We start from the raw sequence: 19142 nt of genomic DNA, 5'->3' as shown, positions 1-19142 counted from the left end.
AGTTGGCCCAATATGTAATTGATTCTGGGCACTCTTGCATTAATCGTCAGTCTGTATTTCTTTTTTGTTCTCGGAACACATTGTCGAGCAAAAAATCACGAGTGATTAACTGCCCTTTGAGAGTTTAAATTTGGACCATCATTTCCCTTTGAAGTTGAATAACATTACCAATGCCGTGCCCCTCCCTCTTAAGAAATTATCTCCAACCCGGTACTAACACAAGTTTGTGGCTTAGTTTGCTTCTTGCGATTAAAGAGAATTATTCATTGATATAATTTGATGAAACTGTACCAAAGAAAATGCAAGATATGACAAAATAATTTTTTTAGAAAAGTCAAAAAATAAATTTCACAGCTGGGATTAATTGTACTGCAGTATCGGGCAGGAAAATGCAACAAATATTACCTAAAAATTGTCACATTCAAGTTAGAGAGGTTGAGAGAGAGAGATGGAGAGAGAGATAAATATGACTTTTCGCCGTGCAGTTGCACGTGTGCAACTTTCACCTAGCTTAGCCATGAAGATGTTGTTACATATATATATATACCTATAGGGTCTAGTAGGTCTACTGCAGAGAAATATCTCTCTCTGAATAAAATACCAGCAAAGAGCCTTTTGCTTTTCCAATTCATCCAGAATCTCTTGATATATATTCTCCAACAGTAATAAATACTATACCTAGGACCACTCAAGAGACGGGTCAGTGTGAATCAGCCGCATTCAAGCTTTACCATTTAGCACCTGTTAATCATTCAACCCAGACATAAACAAAAAGATAGCTTAGTAGAAACAGTAGAGGGACATATGATCTTGGTAGATTTTAGGTGTGATTTAAGGGATGAAAATCGTTAGACAGAGATTAGACGTACTGCGAAACGATCGCTATGTTTCGTGAGTGATCGGAAAGCGTTACGAACATGTGCAAGGTCAAAACGTTAGTGTGTTCGTTATCTTCAATTAGCTGTCAAGTTTTAATTGAGCTTAAAACTCGTCAGAAAGGAAGAATATTCTGAAGAAGAACTTGATGAAATATGTTTCAGATGTCTTGATGTTAAAAATGGTAGAATAAGAAATGATTGCTCATCACAAACACACTTACCTCTTCATTTTTTCAAATCCCCAATTTCTCATTGCTTTTAATATTTTTGAGATGTATGCTAATACATACACATTTGGAGCAATATGGTGTTGTTCAGAGAAAACAATTAGAGTTTCCATTTGAAGTTAAACATATTTAAAGTGAATAGTCTTCAAAACAAGTACTTCAACATAAGCACACAAGAGCACCTTTTACCTGAAACTTGAAACCGTAAAGGAGGGAAATTACTTAGTTTTGCAAATTTTGTGTAGCAGTTCTGAAGGTTCTCTTGCTTTTCTTTATATTTTTTTATTATTTTTTTTATTATGTATTATCAGTTGTTTTAAAGTTTCGTAAAGTATTTAACCTTTTTGTAACGATGTTACACTAAGTTTACGAATTTGTGTAACTGAATGTTCAGGCAAGTTAGAAAACCAAAAACCAGCACCATGCAAGCAGTCAGCTGCTTTACACCGTAAACTATGATACTTGTTACGATCAAACGTAAATCAAGACATCACAGATCGCAAAGAACTCACCTCGCTGTTCTAGAATATCAGAAATGGCTGTAACGAAGTTTCATTAATTTTTCGTTATCTCTGTTATTACCGAGGGAGTAGGCTGCAATGTTCTTCTTTTGTTTTCTAATCTAAACTTAATTAACTTCTACCCTTAACTGACTCTGGCTATCATCACTCAGGAGTTTCAGATCTCTCCTGCAATTTTTCTCTCTCCGTTTTCTTTGTCCTCCATTTCATTTTTCATACTTTTTTTTTAACACCATCACTGGGAAGGATGAATGTTTAGTTTAAGATTGTTAATCATGCATGACACTGTCCTGTCAAAGTTGCAGGCTCACATCGGCTCGGCACATGCCTCTACCACTTCCCCCATTGCCCCCCCCTGTTATAAATTAAAAACAAAAGGATAAATGGATTGTAATCATAATATTCCTATTATAGTCATGCCCACTCCTATATTTGTATATCTATAAAAACAATAATGCAGCCTATTGGGGGGGGGGGGGTACCATAGAACGTGTTCTACACTAGCATACTCCCAAGTTTGAGCAATGCATTTTCCGAAGTTGCATAATGATCGATTGTGGTAATATGTGGACGTTGATTATTTTACTCCTGAATTCTACAGATAATTGACATGAAGAAATTAGGTTTTGTATGATTGTTGTGTGTGCTGTCTTAATGCCTTTATTTGTACTTGCATTGTAAGACACTTAAGTTGCCATTTTTAAATGTAAAACACCTGTTTACTGTAAGTTCATCCTACAGTGATTACAAAGAGCAATTAAATTTGCTGTATCGATATTTATCATTTGTGGATTATGTAGCACTTTCATGAAATGTTTCATCTATTTACCTCAATCACACAGCAGAACACATGAGCGAAAAATATAGGGAAATTTTCCATTGCTTCTAGTGTGCAAATTGTTTCCAGACCTTTAAGAGTACAAATCTCTCATTCTGAAGTAACCAGAACAAAATATTGATGGGATAACAGGGCAAAATTTCTAGGTATTTTGTCTGGTTGTCCCTAGGAGAACTAGTTCTTATTTTTTGGTTGTCTGAACAGAAAATTGCCTTGTCCGGCAAAATGTAACAAGATAGCAAAATAACAACCACTATGCACACTGTAAAAGAGGGGGGATGTGAAAGTTTGGTGAATAGAACACCAGCTTCTACTTCCGGTAAATCATAGGCCTACCATAAGTTTTTGTTTAATATCAGTATGTCCAATTCATGGAGGGTGAGACCAATTTGTCATTTCAGATATTTGGGGGTATTTAGTTACAATGCGATCTGAATTTTGATGTACACAACTAGTTGTCCACTGGACGATCTGCAAAAGCTGATTTTGGTTCTCCGAACAGAAATGTCCTCCTCTCGAACGACTGGACCACCCACTTAAACATTTGCCAAGAATCATATACATGAAGGATAAGGGTAAATGACAGAGCATATTTTGAGAGCTCGTCATTACCATTACAAGAACATTTGAACTCTGAGCAATGTGAATTATCATCATCATACAGTAGTACATGTATGGCTCATTTATCAACCTTGAAGCCGGTCTGCTTACAAAGAGTAATGATAATTTCAAATACTGCATATCTGTTGTTCCAAACCAAAAATTATGAGACTGCAACACATTTCGGCCAACTAATATTATATGAAAAGGAGAGCCCATTGAGGAAGCTAGCTTGCAGATATTACAATTTTTATGATCTGGAAAATGTCTCTACCGCTGCTCATGAAGTATTCAAATGTATCCCTTTTGTTCAAGGTTGTTAATATTTAATGAATTAGCTTAGTCAGTCTCTCAGTGAAGGTCGCAGCAATGAATCGCCGATTCGTTGATAGAAAGATGGATCATGATATCAAGTATAAATGTGGAACGAGGAGAAGTTACCTCTGACCTACATGTTATATCAATCACGATCATAAAAAAAAACCTCACCTAGATGATGTTTAAATGGGGATCTAGGAGGTGAACTTTATATAGTTGTGCCAATTGTGGTTGCACCACCCCTTGGGAAGTCCCTCGGGAACACGTAGATGTGGGGGAACTGTATTACCCCCCCCTATTTAAATTGCACATACTTTGGTGTGTGAGTGTGACCAGTTACCAGGGATAAACTGTTGGGTACAGCCGTATGAGAAGCGGTTACTTTGATACAAAACCGAAAAACCGGTCAACTTTCTATTGGTACTAGAAATGTTTGAAAATCCCTCACAATAACAGACTGACAGGAAACAACGAAAAGAAAATCATGCAGGATGGGTTAGCAGGTCGCCAAGAAAATGTGACTTACTTGAGTTACTTTGCCTCCCAAGTTGGTAGTCACTTCCGACAGCATTTTCTTAGCGGCTGTTACCGAACCGGTCTGGGAGTTGACCGCGGAGTTTAAACTAGATTTGTCGCCGTTACAGATGGAGCTGTTGTACATTTCCTTCCTGTGTTGTTTGTATTTAGTCAGGTCCGACTCAGAGACAGCGGTTTGCATTGTGGGATCTATGAGATGGTTCCTTGGAACTAGAGAGAGATATCAAGTATGAAAATGTTTTATGTGGTTTATTATATTATTGATTTATATTCTCACTTTATACTCGGTGTGTTTTGTCTGTCTTACATGTCCTAGTAGACTTACAATGAATTCCAAACATTCTAACTTATTGGTAATAGAACTCAGTCTTATAAAATACAGTTATTATAGTCCATATGAGATCAAAGCTCATACGAAATTTGAAAGCTGTAGAACTAACAGTCTAACTTTAAGTTTCGAATGGACGTTGAAAATAAAGAGTGAATGAGACAAAATAATTAAATTTTATTTCAATTTTTATATTATTAATTATATTTGCCGTCTGTATCCACAAAATCGTTTGCTCCTCAATGGCGCAAAAATATGGAATGCAATGCTATTTTTTGTACTATATCTGGCAACTTATCATACAGCTTTGTGAAATACAAAGAACTTTAAATTTATTTTAATGTCAACAGCTGATTCGCTATTCATACGTATATTTTGTCTTTAATTGGAACATGCTTACATATTTATTGTAGGTCACTGTACAAGGAGGAGATTTTACCAGAGGAACAAGGCTATGAAAAGCTAGTTCAACAAGACTTTAAATATTTCCATCACTTTTCCATTAAGAAAGGACAATTTTGCTTGTAAAATTTAGATTATTTCAAAATTTGCAGTTTCCATGTAATCAACTGTACTTTCCACTGGTCATAACATGGCTCTAATTTGTAATCCTAACAGGTTTAATAAATGTTTTAAGTGACACTAGTTGGAAGGATTTGTACTTACATTAATTTATTTGTGACTGATGTTTTAGTTGAAAAGAGCAGCATTACACTTACATTTTTCACTGGGGACAGACATGTGCCTTTTCCTATTGCAGTGTCTGATGTTTTAGTTGAAAGGAGCAGCCTTACATATACATTTATCATTTCGGGACAGACATGTACATTTTCCTATTGCTGTGTCTGATGTTTTAGTTGAAAGGAACAGCATTACACTTACATTTTTCACTGCGAACAGACATGTACATTTTCCTATTGCTGTGTCTGATGTTTTAGTCGTAAGGAGCAGCATTACACTTACATTTTTCACTGCGAACAGACATGTACATTTTCCTATTGCTGTGTCTGATGTTTTAGTTGAAAGGAACAGCATTACACTTACATTTATCACTGGGGACAGACAAGTACATTTTCCTATTGCTGTGTCTGATGTTTTAGTTGAAAGGAGCAGCATTACACTTACATTTATCATTAGGGACAGACATGTACATTTTCCTAGTACTGTGTCTGATGTTTTAGTCGTAAGGAGCAGCATTACACTTACATTTATCATTGGGGACAGACATGTGCCTTTTCCTAGTACTGTGTCTGATATTTTCCAAGGAAGCTGCCTTCCGTACACCTGGCGTCGTGTGTTGAAAGCTATGGTTATGCCAGGTTGTATTTGACATAGATCTCCTCAAATAATCATGACTGTTCAACAGCGGGTTGTCTGCCGCCCCCAGAGTTTCGTCGTAATGTCTGAGTGAACCCAAACTCTCTCCCTGAAAAGGGTCTGAGTCATCTACGCTATCTTCAGCACCTTCAGGGATGAACATAATATCCCTGGTGGAGTCCACCTCCCCAGGAGGGTTCAGCAAGTTAGCGGTGGGTCCCTCTTTGATGCCACTGTCTATTCTAAGTAGCGGCATTGAGCTTTCTGGTTCCACGGGTGGGTTTTCTGGGTCCTTCACTGAGAGGTCTTGTTGACTGTTCGATTGGTTACTCATCTTTTGTTGAGAACGATAAATGGAAGGCAATTTTAGTCTGAATGTCCTGTGGTTGTCTGTAAGAGGAGAGAACATACAACAACATAGAATTAAAATGGGAAGATATAGACAGAGCAATTTAGACTCGTACTATAATCTGGAAAGCTTAAAAGGGAAAAGTCATATTATCAGACTTGTGACGACATAAAAATTCAGTGAAAAGAATACCTTGGTCAGTTTGTTTGTTATGGACAACATTTCAAACACCAGATTCTGTCAAACCGGGCTCACCATATCAGGAATTTTTTTTCAAAACTGTCCGAGAACTCTATCATGCTTATTTTCATTTTTGAGTATTGTGTTTATTTTGGCAGATCTAGCAACTTTGGGTCACTGTCTAGTCAACTATCATCTTTATTTAAAAATTATATTTTCTTGGTAAATGTTGAATATGTACAAGACTACGAAACATTAAAACAATAGAGAAAAATCATTCCTCAAAAGTGGATGAATTTGAATCCATCTTATGAGGAAAGATCAAATACTCTAAAGGTAATAGTGTAAGGAAGCAAGCTTGTTGGTACAAACATTATGCAAACTGATCCCTGATAAGCTTTCAAACACGTTTCATCGTATCTTTCAAGTTCTTGCAACTTGGTGGAAAATTTAAGCATATTCGGGCATATTTTATTTAAGCATGACTGGTAAAACAAAAGATGTAAACCTAGGCTTGTTGTAGATTGAACAAAAGGACACACTTTTAAGCTGTCTATCGGATCAACGCTAGCTTGCAATTTTATCTTTTTAAATAGCAGGAGGAGGGAAGTAGTACGTTGAAAAGAGAAGAAGAAGCAAGATGTCCATACTTCGTCCACGTTTCCATTTATAGCCAGGCTGCTGTTGTGTCTGCTGGGCAGCTACAGAGTTACTGTTGACGCCTTCAGCCTCCCCGGTACCGACGCTACTGCTAGCCTTGGTGTCGCTGATGTCCTCAAAGTTCAGGATGTACATAATGATGGTTTGATTTTCACTCTTGACCGGTGCCACCAGGACACTGCAAAGAAATGACGCACCTGAAAGAAATCAAGATAGCAAGGTTATTACTGTGTCGTATTTTCCTAGTCTTTTAGAACCTCTTCAATGCGACCCCACAGATCTCTCTCATTATCACCGAAATGCGTACTTAACATGTATGACTTTTGGTCATTTTTTTATAAAAAGGGCCTACATATGATAAGTCATATTTAAAAATTCTACATAATTTCACATAGACTATGCGGAACTTTCACATTTTGTATATCCTGTGTACATAGCATAGCATTCCCATTAGTGTAATGGAAGCATAGGTGCATATATGCACACTTTGCGGCCCACGGATCAAGTAACAAATACACACCAAAGGCCTGAAAGATCAACTTCATGCCCGTGTACTCCAGTTCTAGAGAGCTATAGGGTCGGCTACACCAAATATTGAAGAGGGCACTTTCATTTTATAACTTCAAGTGCTGATACTGTTCTCTTCTTATCTCTCCTCTTCATATAAATACCTATTTCTTATTGTTTTGAGAGATATATTACTTAGATCAAGAAATATCTTATGCACATTTTTTTGCCAAGAGATTCTAACATGAATGTGTCTCTCCTTATAGTTATGCAGACAGAAAAATCCATTTAAATTGTACGTCGTATTTGCAGTCTCCTTGGATCATGCAGTCGATACCTGATGTACCAATGGAAGCTTTCACCATCAGTATACATGAATCTAGTCTATATCAACGGAATCTACCTTAGATGTACAATAATACAACCATTACTAATTTATCAATCTTTTATAGACTTTGCATGAATAATGCATGAATTCACTTTTCACAACATTTAAAATTACCTGTTCTAATTACCTCTGGCCAAAAACTACAGAGCAAAATCAATTAAAATTTAGCTCAAAAGAGTTGACACGTGAATTTGCATGTAAATTGTTACTGGCATTGGCAGAACGCCGAGGTTGTTTCTGACAGAGAACAGAAAACAGACGAAACAAAGGTTCCCCTGGGGGACTTGCTACCGCCCACGTTTACCGCGACCACCTGATGTAGACGAGAGACTGTAAATCTAATCACTTTAATTCTGCTAATATATGCAGAGACTTAAGCAAAAGTTGTAAATTCAATGTATATATATATCTCATCAATGTATATATATATATATATCTCAAAAGGTGTTAGGCCAATCTTGTTAAATCTATCTTCTTCAAAATTAAAAAAAATTGTGGTTTCTTGGAAATAAACGTTAAGGTAGATTCCTTCCTATGGCATTACAAAGTTCTTAGACCTGATGGTAACCATGGCGATTGTAAATTCAAAGCACACACCTTGCAATAAAAGACAATCAAACGATGACTCATACTTAACATCCACGGTCCTTGTACATGTGATCTTAAAGCCTTGTCGAGCTTGTGAAAGGGAAAATATTTCAGCTCCAGGTTAAAGGAATATCATTTGGCAAGAAATTAAGCACATAAGTTGAAATTATATCAATTGTTAATGCACGATGGCTTTAATAACTAGACGGTTGGAAAGAAAATATACCAATCGCATTTCAAAGATTCAAATATTGTCAAAAGTGGTTTTTATATTAGTGATTATTTTTGACACTGAAACAAAAGTGTCTATTCAACATCGTTTTTTGATCAAATGGAATTATTAATAACTCCCTACTTAGCCATCAGTTAGGTGGAAACTTCTAGGGCGTTGTCTTAGTATTATTTATGATGAAATTAAGCAAAAATTTGTAAGAATTCACAAAAACCTGCTGAACACACCGTCTAACATATAAACACAAATGAGTAGTGAAGTTATATCTCTTACTAGAATCAAACCGAAAATGTGAACAGAGTGTAAACAAATGTCTAAAAATAGACCATCTTCAAATTTCAAAATATCAGTAATATAAGCCACAGTAAGGGGAAAAAACCTGTGATGAATGACAACAACTTGTGATAATCATTTAACATTTATGGGGAGCAGACATTACGGTCGAAACTTTACGGAAGAAAACAGTTATAACTAAATTTGATCACACTGAGATTTGTCACCACTGACGTATTTCTATTACTTATTATGCAATGTATTGGTGATCTGCCATGGTACAGCACACAATTTGTAATTAATTCAGTCGTATATTAATTCTTTGAATTAATGATCATGGATGAAAGGATGACCAGGACATTTCAATCAGACCTGGATCATTTTATTTCCATATCCAAGTCATCTAAAAAATAAAAAGTATATCGACATGTTTCTATTTTCTGGGAAAAATATCTCCATTCGATTATTAAGAAAATGAATAGATATGAAATGAAAAAGTAAATGTAGGATAGTTTGTAATTTTAGGACAATCTTCTTTGGTATTGATAGCTTTAACCTAGCTGCCAATCAAAGAAGTCACTTCGGTTGTGCAACTATTATGTGATATGGTGTCTCGTAAGTCCTCACTGACTTAAACTTTCTGATGGAGATCCAAGTATGTATGCATATTTATTGTGTGTGTTATGTGTGAATTTCGTTCAATTAGGTAAATTAAGTACTTCAGTAATGGTAAATCATAAATATTAAAATCTCTATGAAATATATCTCGAAAAACTCCAAAAAAAAAAAACTAATATTAAATCTCTATTAAATATTACAAACTTTACCTTAGCCGTTGTGCATGCAAGGTGACAGAAGTGATCGTATTCTGTTATGCGACCTACAGTGTGTTCTAAAGTTTGTAAAGATACCCCACACACTGAAGATCATGGTATATACTGCTGTCATTCCCCTAGCCCAAATCTGTCGACTAAAATTTAAAATCTACTGTGTTGGGAGATTAAAGGCACTGTGTCAAAGAGAAGTAGGATGCTGAATGGGGCTGCAACCTGGCTGCATGGGATATAATCTTCTGTGTTGTTGCAATGGAGATAATGTCTATTCTTTGATATTGGTTCAGCCTGGCTGCAGGGGATTTTGCAGCTGCTGCAGCTTTTACTTTTTACATGCCCAAGTCACATGGTGAACTGTAGCAGTCTTGTGTAATTTGTGGCACTTGTGCCTTCGAGTGGCTATCTGTCCCTTTAACATCAGAGGAAAAGTAATCAAACCGTGGATGCTTTTCTCATGCACTTTGACTGGAGGAGTATTGAAATAGGCTTGCATACAGAGCTCTTTGACTTTGTAGCTATGAAATATACAGATGAGGATTAAATTTACCTACTTTGCTTATTTAAGTAATTTAGTTAAACATCAAAATAAGTATTTATCACCATATTTGTCATAGCTTAAGCACTTTCCAGGAAATTGTCAACCTCAAATTAGTATTTATATATACTGTATCTATAATTATCATTTCAATTTGGTGAATGTTGTATTTTGTTGCTCAAAACTGTTAAATAATGACTGGCTTCAAATCACATCTTTACGCATGACCAAATTTTTATTATTTGGGGGAGGAAGGAGAGAGATGGGGGAGGGGGAGGGGGAGGAGGGCACAGTGACTGAGTTAAAGTTACAGGAACCACATATGCCAACTTGTCCACAGCATTGTCAACTGTTTCAAGTCTTAGTAAATTTTATCATTTAAGCAAATCTGTGCAGATTCAACCAATCCATTGTCTGATAGTCCACCTGAACTGCCGAGTCAGCATAAAATCCTGTTATTTAATTCCATCAGTGGATCGTGACTCATTTTCAAAGAAACATGAATAGATAATTTCTAATTACAATCAATAAAAAACAAGTCTAGTCAGGTGTGAGATGGAGAGAAACACCTGCACACCCGTTTCAATTTACGATGACTGGCTTTTTTTTCTCTTCCAGGCATGTGACAAGAAAATCTGTTTCATGAGATCATAATGAGAAATAGAGCTTTGGTACTGAACATTCCCTGACAAGGAAATTAATGATGGCTTAAAATGCAAATGAATGGTACCCTATATGCCAGGCCTAGGATTTCACAATTTTGTCCGCTTGCTAAAAATGTACGATTGACTTAAAAAATCTACTGGCTAAAATCAAGATTTCCACTGGCATTTTCCTAAATTAGTTGACTGAACAGGCTTCTGGTAATTTAGCTAAATAATAGAATGATTAGCTGAGAATTAAGCAGTTATACAAGGTTTATAATGTAAGGCATGGAAATTTATATGCAGCTTTTGTGACCGACCATTGTTATCAACCTTAACCATGTGCTTAAATAGTTTTCTGTCTAGTGGAAGAAAAATGCTGAAACATTTTTATTTCTTCTTCTGGCAAATAGATAAAATCCACTGCTATTTAGCCAGTATGTGCCCGAATTTAGAGTCCTGTTTGCGACAAAGAATTATTGAGGGACACTTAGTGGTATTAAAGTTAACGATGATAATTCATGTCTTTTTATTTTTGACTGCTTGATTATAAACAACATAAACAACATAACCAACATAAACAACAACAACAACAATAAATAACATTCTGATGGGTCTTGATAGATACATCAGTAATGATGACTCTCAAACTTTTCAAAAGTTTAGTTTTTCATCATTTTAGGATATTAATAAAGTTTTCACAAATTATAGCAGTTGTGTACATAACTTTGGTCGACAATTTCTAGCAAATTTTAACAAAAATTATTTACGATAGCCCAAAAATAAGATTACACATTCACAGCAAGACAACCAGCTAGATTTTTTTCTTTGGTTTTGCTCTCAAATGAAAGTGAATTATCAAGTCTTCCATGCACTCAAACATTTTTGACACAGACTTACTATATTTATCACATGCACAAAAGCAAATTACACTTGTCAACATTTACTTTTTCGTCCATCATGATTTTAAGTTAACGATGATTACTATGTAAAACTAAAGGATTGCATTGTAATGGGGTTATGAGGGGGAAATAATCCCCTAGATTTTCCCCTTTTCCTCCTAGTTGCCAACCAATCAGATCTGTACTTAGCCAAATATATATAACTAGGCAAATCTTTTGTCTTAGAAGCAGCCTCCAATTGTGAAAAATTGTCAAATGATAGCACCATGTTGCATCCAATTTACTTGTAGAAAATTCCCAAAGGAGAGAAGAAACCCCCCCCCCCCTTAGATCCCTCTCCCATATCAGTGTTATGTTTCTTGTCCCCCCCACCAAATATGCCTTGCCCCCAAATTGCCCCCCCTCGCCCCGTAACTGCCTTGGCTGGTGCCGCCAAATGTGGTATCATCAAATACACTACAGAGCATATCGAAGAATGTAGCATATAATGTTTAACGCATGTTTATAAACCAAAGGAAATCAATCGTATGTTAATAACATCATTGTGTACATACAAAGAACAAGAAAACCATCTCTTCTGCATATTATTGTACATACCAGCTTTAATTTTCATTGTAAGCATGATATATACATATTTATATATATAGATATATATATATACAGTATATATATATATATATATATATGTATATATATATATATATATACAGTATATCTATATATATATATATATATATATATATATATATATATATATATATATACAGTGCTCTGCTAATCATGCTCATGGAAACAGTTGCATTAAAGCAATATATTTATAGAGTTTAAAGGAGATTAAATGTTACCTCAATAAATACCATAGCTTAAAAGTTTAACATGAGCCAAGAAATAGCTGGAAGTTTTCAAAAGGACTTTCCAATAGAGGTTCTGTTAATTCCTCCATATTGTTTAAAGACATTGAAAAACCTTAACTTAGACATGTAAATTTCTCACTTTCTTTTTTCTTCTTCTTCTTATTTTTTTTCTTCTATTATCTTCCTTATTTGGTTATACTGTGTTATACAGGGAATGACCTACAAGACAAACCTACAAAGGTTTTCTTTTTAGATTAGTTCCTTTCACAATGTTTGTAAACTTGCTTACATACTCTTTGATATATATATATATATATATACAGTACTTTTCCATATGTGGGTACATTGCAATAAAACAACATGGATGGAAAAAAAATGAAACTACAAGTGATTGTTGAAATCTGAGCATTCATGACCATTATTTTGACTTTCTAGCATATCTGAGAGCAAAACCTGTGACCTTCAAAACATATCATTATACAAACCCGTGTAAGTGTAAAGATCTATGCATTAGCTTTTGCAGGATCAATTCTGAATTTGAATAAGGCATCATCAACTCAAACTGTATTGTTCATATCTCTTCCTGCTTCACACATGACTGAATCAACATTCTGCTGGTACTCTCCTCAGTACTTACTAATAAAGTGAAGAAGGACTGCTTTATGACATCACAGACAGCAACTTCCTTAGCAACCAAGATGACTTCACATTTCTTTAGACTGCTTAGGGATTAAGTTTTTACCGGTGAGGCAGACAAACGCTGCACTTAAAAAATTTGCATCCAGATTTAAATTCAAGGACTATGGCTAAGAACTAGTGATCTCGGGCTCTAGAATAAAAATCAATCAATTTTTACGATAAAATTATACTTCACAAAGCTGGAACTTGCACACACACACACACACAAAATTAAATATCAGCAAAGATGGCTGGACATTGAATTAAAACCAATGTAAACAAGAAGGTTGCAATTGACACAGAATTAAAGTCTGTAAATATTTTAATCATTTCACTGTATTTCTAAAGAAAATTCCTACACTATCATTCAGTTTACCAGTTTTATATAATTATGCCTATATTCAGCTCTAAAGCAGCTATGGCATCTTATATTTGCTAATTTTTTTGATACTATTGATTCTAAAACATGTTACATATATAAACATACATGTTTATTTTCATAGTTCCCTCCTCCCCTCCCCTCCCCTTCCCCTCCCCTGCCCCCTCCAAAAAAAGGGGTAATGAAAATATTACAAATTTCAGGTTTGCTACTTTGCCATATTTAATACTAATGTGAAGAAGTGTCTGAATAACACATGGTTAGAATGAAAACAAAATGTAATTAATTAAATGCTAACTGAAAACCATTTCATGATACAATGTGGAGCAAACAGTACTTAGCAATTAACAAACGGAACAGCTGTGTTAGCTGCAATGTTTAACACAAAAGTAATTCATCCTATTAATATTGCTGCCTTAATTAACATTACAATCTAAGAATTGAACAATGACAAACTCTACATATTTAACAGAGAGGCAGGCAAATATAAAATTGGGCGGCAACATTTCCCCCCTAAATGTTAAATAAAATTAGCATAAAATTTCCAAAATATTTGTGATTATCATGTCAAATTTTTGACAGAAATGATGATTCTTCCGTAGTTTTTTTTCCATTTTTTTCTTCATAAACAGCATATCGTAAATTATCCATTACTGATTAACCCCTGAACAGATTTACGTAACCTATATCATGAGAATAAAAAGCCATTGCCACATATTTACTAAAAGAGACCATATAGAACTAAATTGACATGCAGTTGGGGCGGGCAATTAAGTAAATTGCTGTGATAAGCGGGAAGCATTCTCTCTCTTTGCTTTTCTTATACTACATAGGCTACGTTCAAAGTGTAAAAAATTGACAACATCTGTTTCCAACATAAATGGCATCGCTTTATACACTAGTACATAACTGAAGAGAGTATGGAAGATTGAGACAAGAGACAGTTTTCATAAGAGATCAAAGTCAAGAAAGGGGGTGGGGGGGGTGGGAGGGGAATAACCCAAAAAGAGTCAATATATGTCTGCATAAATTTGCTTCTTGATTAAAAAAGAAACCAACAAAAAGATATCTAGCACACTCATGTAAAGAGATGATAATGATGTTTTGAAATCATATTTAATTGTTGATTATTTACACAAAGCTTTTTCCTCCATTTCTCAGTCATGACTTTAATTTATCCTAGGTAGGAATCTCCCAGATCTGCTTAGCATTGAAAACTAAGAGAACTGTAAAACAGTGGCGTAGGAAGGTACTTTTGAGTGGGGGGGGGGGGCTGAAGACTGATGGCCGGCCTGGGGGAGGGGTCTAAGCGGAGGGGGTGTCCCCCTCCCCTTTGGAATTTTTTTGTATTTCCAGGTGGCCTCAGATTCAATTTGGTGCAATATAGCACACTTCAACACCCACTCCATTTTGTAAATAATTTTGCATTTTCACCTGGTCTAGATGCAATTTGGTGCTCCAAATGAGATTTTTGTCTCATTTGGAAATGAAAAAGGGGTTTTCTGACTTGCGAAGTGGGGGGGCGGAATGATACTTCCGCCCCTCCATATTTTTCACTGGGGGGGCTCGCGCCCTCCTAGCCCCCCCCCCCCCCCGGTTCCTACGCCCTTGCTGTAAAACACAGTAAAACACATATGCAAAAACTGTACTACATGACTGTTGAGCTTGTAGCCTCATTCTTCTTGGTGAATACTACCTGGTGAGTAGGAAAGTTGGGTTGGGGAAGGGGGGGGGACACAGGGGGGTGGGCACATAATGAGATTTAGAGGGCACTATATATTGTAATTTGGTCTTAGGTAGTCTAGATACTATTTATACCCTGTAGAAAGTGTCTTGACTGCTTGGGCAAACATGAATTGTATCATGTATGATCCTTAAGCTCTCGTTAAGTCTTGTTAACAAAATCCCTATTTTTTATATTATAATGGAAAAAAAAATCTGTATTTTACAAACAAGCTATAATAAAGGAACATGAATTATACTGTCATATCCAAGGAGCTCTTGAATTTTTCTGACTACAGTTCAACGTACACTAAAGTTCAGAACGCATTAGGAGCAGGCCAGTTCGTGGTTGCTATGACGACTAAGCTTGATAATTTGGAAGAAGATTCATCTTATAGTTAAGTCAACAGCTTTTCATTGCAGAGAGATAACATGTCAAGGATTATCAATTATTTAACTCGCGTCAGTATACGAGAGTTTACCTGGCTCAGACGTTTACGTATGCAACTGAATGGAAATCAATCGAAATAGTTACATTTCTCAAAATTGCCATAGGGTGGACTTAAAAATGCCTTGATGCAAGTTTCAATCACTCAGTTCTTAATCAAACATTGTGCATCCCATTTCATGACCATCCATGGTATAGCGTATAGTTACACAAACGGCCTGGTTTCAATCCCCCAACATAGGATGGTTTCAAGAAAACTAGTCATATATGTACCGTTAGAAGCTGTGCAAGAAAATATTGAATCTGTAGATGGTTTTTAAAACCATATACTGTATAGAGAGAAGACTCGACATTCAGGCTATTATTAACTAGAAAAAAAGAAGACGCTTGCATTTTTCTGCCGGTGGACATTGCGAACGTACTGTATAAATACAAGATGCATTTGGGCAGGTAATAACAGTCAGTTAAAGAATCTGTACCTAAGCCTGTGTTACTGCATATTATCAGCAAACATTATTTAGGCTGCTCTCCCTTAAACCTGTACAGAGAGAACTTGATTGGGGCCATATGGATTCTTGTTTACTTTTCAAGCACTTGCATTTTCTTTTTCTTTTGTTTCAGCAAGTGGTTAAATTATGAAATTCTAGGCCTGAGGGAGATTTTTTTTCCTTTTAGGTCTTACTAATTTTCATAGGCATTTCACAATACTATCTGAGAACCCCTTAGACCACCTCAAATCAAACCACTTTACAAAGAAAAATCTCTCAGATAAGTTAACCAAAGGTAAAAAAATAAACATTTGTTTTTCTGTGAGAGATTAATACTCTGTGGATATAGCTTTCATTACAAAGGGTGACAAATGTGAACAAATATGACCAGCATCTTTTTTGTGTGCATATTTAGGCCAGACACTGACGATGACAAACGTCTATCTCGGCCTACAGGCCAAACTCTTCCTCTAGCTGCCCCAATCCTCCCCCAATCCCTCCCCCAATCCCTCCCCCAATCCTCCCCCAATCCCTCCTACAGCCTACTACATGATTGTAACCAACTGTATTCAGGAATAATATCACATTGTGTGTAGGGATTGTTTTTATAACAAAGGCCAGAGGGTTAAAAGCTTGCACAGAAATGACAGAACAGACTAATCTGGCAGCCTGACAATAATGCTATAGGGAGTGAACACTGCAGGGCACAGGTGAAAGTCTGATGCTGCAGTTTGCTATTGTGTAATATAATCAATACCAGAGCATCCATTCACAAATCTAGTCACAATAGATTGTTGAACGGTCAACATATTATGTGATGATTCATGTACACTATATTGTAAACATGTGGATAGATATATGAGTCCACAGTACTTACAGAATTTTGAAATGAAATCACCAAAACTTAATTGGTTTGGGGATTTACGAACTACTATTGTTTTGTTTTGTAGAGATAATATATGTACATGATATGATATACAAAAATTGTTTTCTCGAATAATAAAGACTGGACTTACACTAAATCTGGGAAATAAATGTTCCTGTATGACAAAGGTAGGACATGTCTCTGAATTATCTACAGTGCACTTTCCTATAGATCTACCTACTCAAAGAAAATAGAAAGTTGAAAGAAAATTAATAAAAATCAACTTGTATGTAGGCCTACCACAAAGATAATAATAACTCATATATATAGGCAATCTCACATATTATTTCCTGACAACAGAAATTATACTTTACCAGGTAATGGAGCAGTGGCGGAGCTAGGGGTATTGGTCAAGGGGGGCGAGAATGGTCTGTAGGGGCGCTTCCAACACTATCTAAGCGAAGCGCCACCACGATTTGGCGCGGAGCGTACTGAAATTTTTGAGTAAAGATACTCCCTAGATTGCCGGAAATGACCTCTTCCGGGCCTTGCTGATAAACGAAGAATAAATAGGTGTCATCGCCAAAACAATGTGACAAATGTCAATAGGTAGATGAGAGCGCAATAAAAAAGTCAATAATCGCGAATAAGCAAAAAGTGGTAAAAAGCTGAAATGGGCGCCAGCAGTCCATTTGAGTCCGTCAGGGGGGGATCCGCCCCCCCTGACTGTATGGACGCTCCGCCACTGTAATGGAGAAGAAATTACATTTACTAATTCCTCGTGTCTCACAGAAGAAAGAAAGGAGAAGAAGAAGAAGAACAAACAAAAGTAGGCAGTAGCAGTTATGTGATGTCATTTTTTTTTATACTAGGTCTAGCCTTCAGGCTTGTATAAATTGCATCAAAGCCAACACACATACAGCATACTATATATGTATGTACCGAACAAAATGTATGATAACAATGCTGGAGGATATGCATTATGTGCACTTCTTTTGCATACCGTTGTTGAGTTGAGTTGAGTTGAGTTTGAGTTGAACTGGAACCATCTAGTGTAATATCATACTTATTAATCATAAAGGCACAGAAAAAAGTACTTGAAAACATTATAATTGTCTGATTTTCTAGCATATTTGGTAGCAATATTTATGACCTTAAACAGCCATATCACCACTGAAAATTCAAAGGATTAAAAAAAAAGGGAAGAGCTGCTTAATTTTAACATTTATAACTCAAAAATGTTGATAACTAAACAGATTCATGGCAGCTGGACTACTGTTGGGATTTTTAAAGAGCCATGAAAAATAGTTTGCTTTCTATACCCCAAACACGATCAATCAACCCAGTGTTTTCAATGAAGCTGTGTAGGTTTTTCATGACACAATTTGTCTGCTAATATGTAGACATTCAAAAACTGCATATATCACGTACCAGTTGGAATCTTGTTCACAAACGGAATTTTACTGGTAACTAGCAACAATACTGATTTATGACTGCATGGATTTTTAATGTGAGTAACAAAATCTATGTAATTTGACTACATACTGGGATAGGCCTTCATTGTAACTGTCACAATTCAGCACTTTAACTGTCTAAGCAAAAGCCATTCGTTGTCCTAGTAAAAGACTACCTCTGAAAGACCTCTCCTGAGTTACCACCACTCATATGGGATATGTTTGGTGCATAAGTGTTTGGTATAGACCCTTGTGTGATTCACTCTGATAGATGGTACTGTATATTTTCTCAGAAACTGAGCCCCTCGTGCCTAAGCATATTAACTAAATCAACGCATTTCATTCACCATTGAATCATTTAATCTTTTCTCTTTCAATTGGCATACGTCTCATTCAAATATCTTGAGAATAGGCCTCGTCAATTCCCAGTTGCAACAAGAATAAACTTGATTGTTTACGCACGATTTCCTCACCTCGCCAATTCACAGACCGATTCCGCGAAATATACTGCTATGCCCGATTAAACATTCCCATATGTTACTGATTTACAAACCATAATGTACAGTGCAATAGATTCCTAAATTTAATCAAAATTATCT

At 35.9% G+C, this 19142-nt stretch overlaps 1 protein-coding gene across 6 annotated transcripts in view; it reads right to left on the bottom strand.

Annotated features, from left to right (window-relative positions):
- The window catches only part of LOC139958744 (voltage-gated inwardly rectifying potassium channel KCNH6-like), a 149954-nt gene that overhangs the window by 105090 nt on the left and 25722 nt on the right, over positions 1–19142 (bottom strand). For all 6 annotated transcript variants that reach the window (XM_071956048.1, XM_071956053.1, XM_071956049.1 and 3 more), the window contains exons 3-5: positions 6744–6950; positions 5454–5954; positions 3909–4129 (exon numbers count right to left, since the gene is read on the bottom strand). In XM_071956048.1, the coding sequence (XP_071812149.1) occupies positions 3909–4129; positions 5454–5954; positions 6744–6950 (929 nt within the window). The remainder of the gene's footprint in view (positions 1–3908; positions 4130–5453; positions 5955–6743; positions 6951–19142) is intronic.

This window comes from Apostichopus japonicus, chromosome 18 (assembly GCF_037975245.1).
Source record: "Apostichopus japonicus isolate 1M-3 chromosome 18, ASM3797524v1, whole genome shotgun sequence".
NCBI classification, from domain to species: Eukaryota; Metazoa; Echinodermata; class Holothuroidea; order Aspidochirotida; family Stichopodidae; genus Apostichopus; species Apostichopus japonicus.
Note: the sequence above shows the minus strand (reverse complement) of the source record. Positions and strands in the feature narration are given on the sequence as shown.